The sequence below is a fragment of the Triticum dicoccoides genome, chromosome 7A (assembly GCF_002162155.2).
Source record: "Triticum dicoccoides isolate Atlit2015 ecotype Zavitan chromosome 7A, WEW_v2.0, whole genome shotgun sequence".
Lineage (NCBI taxonomy): Eukaryota > Viridiplantae > Streptophyta > Magnoliopsida > Poales > Poaceae > Triticum > Triticum dicoccoides.
The window spans coordinates 518,450,921-518,458,451 of NC_041392.1; the positions used below are offsets into that span (position 1 = coordinate 518,450,921).

The following is a 7,531-nucleotide window of genomic DNA, read 5'->3' on the forward strand; positions in this document are numbered from 1 at the left end:
TGGCTTGGTGGAGTCGCAGCTGCACGGTAACTGCTGATGTTTGCAGCATGGTTTATAGCACGAGTTTTGAGTAAACTAATGGCGGATCGACGCGACTACTTGGAAGCCAATCCTGTCGAATTGTTTAGAAGCAAAAATAAATATTGCCAAACGCGTTTGTACGTTGTTCTATCGAAGGGGAAGTCACGGGGCTTGGCATGGTTATATTTTGTTTGTACGCGACAGCAAGCAACCGGACCGGACCGGACGGCGGCGGTACGCTGACGTTGCCAAGGCTGTTCGTGTGAATGTGCTGCGCACATCAGCGTGTTGGAACCCCCACAAAGAAAAGTAAAATATCAGCATACTGGGCAGATGAGTGAAAACTGGAAGCATCTGTCTTTGTCGAAATTTTACCACGTAAAACTTTTACATGTTGAACAGAAAATCAGGTAAAAATTATCACAACATGCCTGAAAAACAAGGCACTTGGCCGACCTGACAACCCACACAAAACCGCACACACGTCATCATTCCTCTATGGGCTAGCAATTTCGACTCCACCATCGATGTTGCTCGGTCTGCGCCGGCCATACATCATCACTACTCCCTCCGTTCCATAATGTAGTGCATATAGATTTTCTACAAAGTCAAACTTTATAAACTTTGACCAAGTTTATAGAGAAAACTATTTATATCTACAATACCAAATGTATATAATATGAAAGTATGTGTTGTGATGTATCTAAGCACACGTATTTGGTATTCTAGATGTATATGATTTTCTCTACAAACTCGGTCAAAGTTTATAAAGTTTGACTTCTAGAAAAATCTATATGCGCTACATTGTGGAACGGAGGGAGTATTATTTTTCTGACAATATTTATTGTCCACAGGACACCTTGTTTAGCTGATGTGAAAGCAAGCTGGTTCCATAAAGAGTGTGCATGATGTGACGCCGCGGGAAATTATAGGGTAAAAAGGACGCGTTGAACCTCGTACATGAAGTCGCTATCTCTGGCAGGGCGCTTGCGTTTTGGCATTCTTTATCCTAGGCATGAGGCTATATGAGCCACAAGTTGTCTCCATGAAGAACAATACTGACCGGGTTCCAGCTTCCAGGGATGTCTCCCCTCCTCTGGCTCACTAGCAAGATTGCCTCCCTTTTCTTGTTGCCAATGCTCACGCCCCATCCCTACTATTTCAGCTCTAATCACAACTCTCAATGGAAACAAAGCAAACATTCAACATGATTACTCGCAACTCATCAACAAAACCAACTTTTAAATTGGTTATTTTCAGCTTTCAATCACACAAATAAATTGGTTAATCACATCTTTCAATCGCAACAAGCAGATGGCACTAAACCAACTTGCAACTTGTTTAATCACAACTTCCAACAACAAAAGCGTCAAGTTTCAACTTAGTTCATCACCGCTTCCAACCGAACAAAGCGACTTGTGACGCAACCTGCAACTTCATGAGTTACAACTTTCTACTACCATAAAGAAGCTTCTACCTTGATGAATTGCAACTTTCTACTACCAAAAGGAAGCTCCCAACTTTCCGACAATCTCTAGAATAAGCAAAAATTCAAAAAGGTAAAGCTGAAAGTAGAAAACACTAAAACATAATAACATAGAAAAATAATAATAGTTCACTCGACCACCGCTAGCATGTAGATCCCACAAAATTCCATGTGATCAGGCCCTACCACACACATGTATATATGCAATGTAGTGCCCATGGCTAGTAGGGGGCACATATGTGGGAGGTGCTTAGGAACGTAGTTGGGACATGGTGCGGGACATGGTCTAGTCGAAGACATAACATGAAAGCAACACCCTAAAATGGGAGAGGAAACTAAGTCAAGCACGGGGAAGAGCCGAGAAATCCATAGGCGTACCAAATATCATTTTCAAAAAATGTATTGGTAGTTGTAATTTTACTAGTAGTTGATCTATGATATTAGATAAGGACTAAGTCATTAGATCCATCGAGTACACAATTATTTTCCATAAAAAATTGAAATAAATATCTTCATGTGTACTTTAGGAAGACTACCAAAGGTTATGATTTGAAACATTAACCATAGGTGATCATGTTATTAAAAAATCTATTTTATTAGGTCAAAGAGTACAAATTTTATTTTCTACATGGAAAAATAAGCCGTTTGAATCACATGTGAAATTAAACATAAAATGATTATTGATATAATAAAAGCTTAAATAAAATGGAGAGGTTGATTTCAATTCTCATCATGCAATATGCAGTCAAGCATGTCTACTGTCAACATAGAATGCCTTCGATTTATCAACTTGCATGGATTATTTCGATTCGTCAACATGCATGTGTATGTTGACATATGTAGGATAGAGATACATCAATGTAGGTAGACATATCCTAGTGTGCTACGTGTGTGATCGATGCGGCATACAAAGGAAGCAGAGCAATATCGTCTGCAATATTTAAATTTGGAAACGAAAACATTGTTGTTCATTTAAGCTATTAGATATGAGTCATAGCAAAGTAACATGGGCAAAATTAAAAGAGTCAATTATGACAAGTGTGTTGAAAGAGGGTGTTTTAGAATTTTCTAACAAACATACATGCATAAATACATTTTACTTGCATCCATTTTCAAATGACATAGACATGCACCACAAAAAAATAAGACACACACATGCACATAGGTTAAGATGTGGCGGTGTGGAAATATCTAGAGATATCAATAGAAAAACACCACTATAGTGTGTTGAACTATAGAAGTGGGAAAGCTGGAGATTGTTATGAAAGACCATGATTTCAAACAAAGATCCGCTAAAACAATTAATATCATTGGTTTGTTAGCATCAAGATAATACTCTATCGAAATATCTCTACCGAAATACATTTAAGTATCGACATAATGTATAATTTGATTATATGTCAAATGATGGTCGATTGTAGAATCACATATAATTGGATGGAGCACCTCTCCAATGGGTTTAATTTTCACCAGTCTAACAAGAAATCACAACTTTAGCTGAGTATAGGGTTAAAACGATTACCGACACATATTGCCTACTCTGACCACCACATGTGCGCCTACCCACACAAATATTTTAACATCATTGGGAAATTTTCAGAATATGCGAAAATATATCAAAGCTCACGAAATTTAACCAAAGCAGGAGTCAAAAGTATAGGTCGGATCTAGGCTTGAAGAATATAGCAGACTGACAAAAAGACTAAGCCAAACTAGCCACTAAGCAATCAAGATGAATGGCCATGGAAACTGCAATGTATACTCTACATACGTAGCGTCCCAAGAAAAACAGAACTGATGTGGTGGCAACCAAGCAAGGCCAGAACTGATTTTGTTTTGTTCCTGGTAGCAAACAAACTGTAGCGTTTCGGCTTTTCTTTATATTTTTATTTTTCTTTGAGGTCCACCACTGTATGTATGTCTGTATCTAGTGTTCTGGACAGTGTAACCCCGTTTCTCTACTTAATGCAAAGCAGAGCTCCTGCTAGTTCGTCAAAAAAAAAAAAAACAGAGATGCCTTTCCCTCAGCCCCCTCTATTTGATGTACTGGGACATCCATCTGAAGCCCTCGCCGTAGCCCATCTTCCGGACCACGCTGCACATGAAGATCTCTAGGGGCCGCATGCCGTTGTGGGAGAGATCGACGTTGCCCTTGCCGGTGGTGTAGTACTCCAGCCCGAGGTAGTAGCGTAATTCGTGCTCAGATAATGCGTTTGCGATGTCGATCTTGTTGCCCAGCACGAGGAACGGCACGCCGAAAAGCGCCTCGGCCGAGAGGAGCGAGTCCAGCTCCTGCTTCGTCTCGTTGAACCGCTCCCGATCGGCAGCGTCCACTAGGTACACGACGGCGTCGACCTGCAAGCAAGATAAGATCTCGATGAAAGATGAAAGAAGATAAACTTGTTTTGAGCACGGATATGATGTATTTTTTGGAGCAAACATGCCATCCCAAGGGTTCAAACTAAGATAAACAGAGCAAACTAGGTTACTACTGACATGATCTTGAAGCTCTGTTCAAATTAAGATGAATTAGGCAAAATATTCGATCCTCGATCTTCACGATATTCGTACGTAGGAAACAGAGGATATGCATGTATGCTCCGTGACTGAAACAGAGGAATAAGAGCAAACCTTGGCGAAGTAGTCCTTCCAGACACGGCGCGCGAGCGCGTGACCGCCGAGGTCGAACGCCTTGAACCTGATCTTCCCGATGCTCAGCTCCTCGGACGTCGGATGCTGCGTCGGCTGGTGCTGCGCCAGTCTCTGTATAACCAACCGGCAGGCGTAACACAAGAACAAAGTCAGCAGATCAACAGGAACCCCACGAGATCAAGATCGATCGGAATCGTATGTACACCGACCTCGTCCTTGAGCATCTGGAGGAGGGTGGTCTTGCCGGCGTTGTCGAGGCCTAGGAAGAGGATCTTGGCATCCTTCTGCCACATCCCCAGATACGCCAGAGCGTCGAAGAACCAATCCACGAGAAACATCCCGGCGGCGAGCGGCGAGGCAGCTAGGGAAGCGAACCGGGATCGTTTGGGTGTCGGCGCGATTTCGTCGGGAGACGGCTGTCGTAGCTTGGTCCTGTTTGCTTTTGATTTGAGGCCTTCTCCATGAATTATATAGCTTGCCGGATGAGAAGTTGGTTTGGCTGGAGGAGTCCGCGATGGGTCCGGCGACGCGTCACCCCGTAGATCGGGCGCGGTGATTTTAGATCGGGCGGTGGTGGGAAGGTTACGCTTTCAAGTGCGTGCTCGGTCTGCGCGTCTTGGTCGTGAGACCTTATTGTGTTCGAGTTTGCTTGGAGGACTCCACCATGGGTCTAGCGACGCGTCAGACCATACATCGGTTGCCGTGCTTTCTATATCGGACGGTGGTGGGGGATAAGGGGTTACCCAATTAGGGCAACTCCAATGCGGTTCATTAAAAACAGACAACAACGGCTCCTCTGCAATTATACAGGTGTTGTACTAGTTTTTAAGGTCTATCATCCACTCCGATCCCATGGCTTTTTTTCTGACGCGTCTAGCGAGTGCCCAGCGGATCCGGCTTGCCTGCTCCCTTCCCGTGCTCCCATCCGTGCTCCCACTTAATCCTACGGCTATCTTTTTTTTTTCTAATCTAATCATCTCCCACTGATTTTAAAAGGGTGGGGCCAAGCCTTATTTTGCTCCAATCAAATCAAGCCACGTAGACGGGAGCACGGATGGGCACACAACGGGGGAGCAGGCAAGTCTCGTCCGTGCTGCCCGCTAACGCTTCGTGGCATCCTTTCCCTTTTAGTAAGTTTTTGTCCTCGTCCAAAAAATTAGGAGAGAATCTGTTTTATTTGCTATAAAAAAGCAACATGCAACGAAACACCCATCCAATAGGTGTGAAAGCATTTATTTTTGAGTTCAACTTCTTTTAAATAAAAAGACATAACTTTTGAATGAAACATCGAAATTAAGATCCGCTTTCACCGTTGGAACCCTCGCGGCATGCTCTTCAAAATTAGATCCCACATGAGTATGTTGTAGCGACCAGACCTCAAACAGTCTGATCTTTGTGCTTTAGTGTCATCCCTGGATCAGTAATGCTGACACGCACAGTACTTGAAGGATTTATAACAGAGTAGCAATCACACACATATTACATCGAATGTCTCAAAAGAGAACTTATTACAATAAATATGGCTTAAGGCCATCTAATAACGATAACAACAGAAGGCTTGGAAGATAAGTGAGTCCATCAACTCCAACGGCATCACTAAATATAGAACCACGAACTAAAAACACCTTACTCGTTGTCTGAAAAGTCTGCAATATGAACGTTGCAGCCCGAAAACGGGTCAGTACATGGAATATGCTGGTAATGTAACACATAGAGAGTAATAAAAGAATAAAGCTATACTACATGCATATATGGCCGGTGGAAAGATCTATGGTTACAGTTTTTGCATAAAGCCAATTTTTCCCTACTGCAAAGGAATAAATTTTATTTAACTATCATGATGGTTGTTAAACATTGAGAAGATAGACATCCTCTCAATCCCAATTAAGTATCATCATTAAAACCCAATAATATTAATTAAAATAACATGATGAGATTCACATGATAATTCAAGTACTAGATACTCAAGATGTCCATAACCGGGGACACAGCTAACCATGATTAGTTTATACACTCTGTAGAGGTTTGCGCACTTTTCCCCACAAGACTCGATCTCCTCCTTTGAGATTCTCGCACTGCATGATGTTTGAGAAACGGCTGACCGAGACATAGTCTTTCAGAAGTGCTAGCACCTTACGATCGGGTAGACAGTACCAACCTACATCCCCTACATCTGCTAGTCTACCACTGTAAGAGTTCGCACGACTTAGTCAACTATGCTAGAGCCTATAGTAGCTTGTGGCTGCACACAGAAGTTTCTACCATGAATAATCTCATGATCCCTTTGAGCCTGGGTGGCGGTCCATAAAGAAAAACAGGCAATCGCTGGAATATCCAGGTGCCTCAATCCACCCAGATGTGTGTTTAAGTTGCCACCTTAAATAAACCATTAATTTATCAATATCACATCTGTCATGGATACACTCACCCAATCCACGTCTACTAGCATAGCATGGCATAATAAGCAAACATAGAAGTAACTCCCAAGGGTTTGATAATAAAACAGGTAATAGGTTCTACCTCATCTATTTCCCAAAACCCACATATTAATCAGATCCTAATCATGCAATTGTTTGAGGATTGATCTAATGCAATAAAAACTGGGTAGTAAAGATGTATGATCAAAGTGTTACTTGCCTTGCTGATGATCCGTGAAACCTAGAGATTCAAAGTAGCAAGCGGCGCACTCCGGGTACTCTATCGCAAACAAACAAGCATACAATAAGTACTCATCTAATGCACGGGTAAAACTTAAATAAGAAATCTAACCAGAAAGTTCAACTTAAGAACTCCGGTTCGCAAAAAGAATCAAATCGAACGAAACAACGAAAGTCAAACAGCGAAAGAAACAAACTTCGTTTACTAATCTGGATCTAAGTCAAATTTTACAGATGCAAAAACTTGTTTGAGTTGGTTAAACGGAAAGAGGGTTTCGAGACGAAACTCCAGGCGCTTGAATCGCCTGATTCCGATAAACAAGTGAAAATATAAACTAAAACGGAAATCGTATCAGAAATCGCGATCAAAAATAATCGCGAAAAATCCAAGAAAAAGAAAAACTGACGAATAGATTAACGAACAAACATTCGTTATCTGAAACTAAACGGTGAACGTGTTCGTTAAAATGAACGAACGAGCGAACGCTCGCTAAAAAAAAGAACCGATAAAACCGATCTAAAAAAACAAACCTAGGGTTTCTAAAAAAACCGGATCGGTTTTTCTTAGAAAACCGGGATGGCGGCCGGCTACCTCGGCTCAGGCTCCGGCGAGGTCCGGCGGGGCTCCGGTGGCGGTGGGCGGCGTTGGGTGGCGGGGCGGCGGCTCCTGGCGGCGGCGGCGCAAGGCGGCGGGGCGGCGATGGCTTGAGGCGGC

The 7,531-nt window shown here is 42.6% G+C and overlaps 1 protein-coding gene across 1 annotated transcript; it reads right to left on the minus strand.

Annotated features, from left to right (window-relative positions):
- Positions 1 to 3,320: 3,320 nt before the first annotated feature.
- Positions 3,321 to 4,575, minus strand: LOC119331788 (GTP-binding protein SAR1A-like). The gene is made up of 3 exons (XM_037604962.1): positions 4,369 to 4,575; positions 4,139 to 4,270; positions 3,321 to 3,862 (listed from the first exon to the last, which is right to left on the minus strand). Exons 1-3 carry the CDS (start codon positions 4,495 to 4,497, stop codon positions 3,542 to 3,544), a joined length of 582 nt encoding a protein of 193 aa, XP_037460859.1. The 5' UTR covers positions 4,498 to 4,575; the 3' UTR covers positions 3,321 to 3,541.
- Between the last annotated feature and the right edge of the window lie 2,956 nt (positions 4,576 to 7,531).

Excerpts from the sequence above, each read along its gene's own strand:
- LOC119331788 (XM_037604962.1), bottom strand. The coding sequence starts at position 4,497 with ATGTTTCTCGTGGATTGGTTCTTCGACGCTCTGGCGTATCTGGGGATG. Across the intron at positions 4,271-4,368 it reads TCCAGATGCTCAAGGACGAG|AGACTGGCGCAGCACCAGCC; the intron begins GTCGGTGTACAT and ends TTGGTTATACAG. Across the intron at positions 3,863-4,138 it reads GGAAGGACTACTTCGCCAAG|GTCGACGCCGTCGTGTACCT; the intron begins GTTTGCTCTTAT and ends TCTTGCTTGCAG.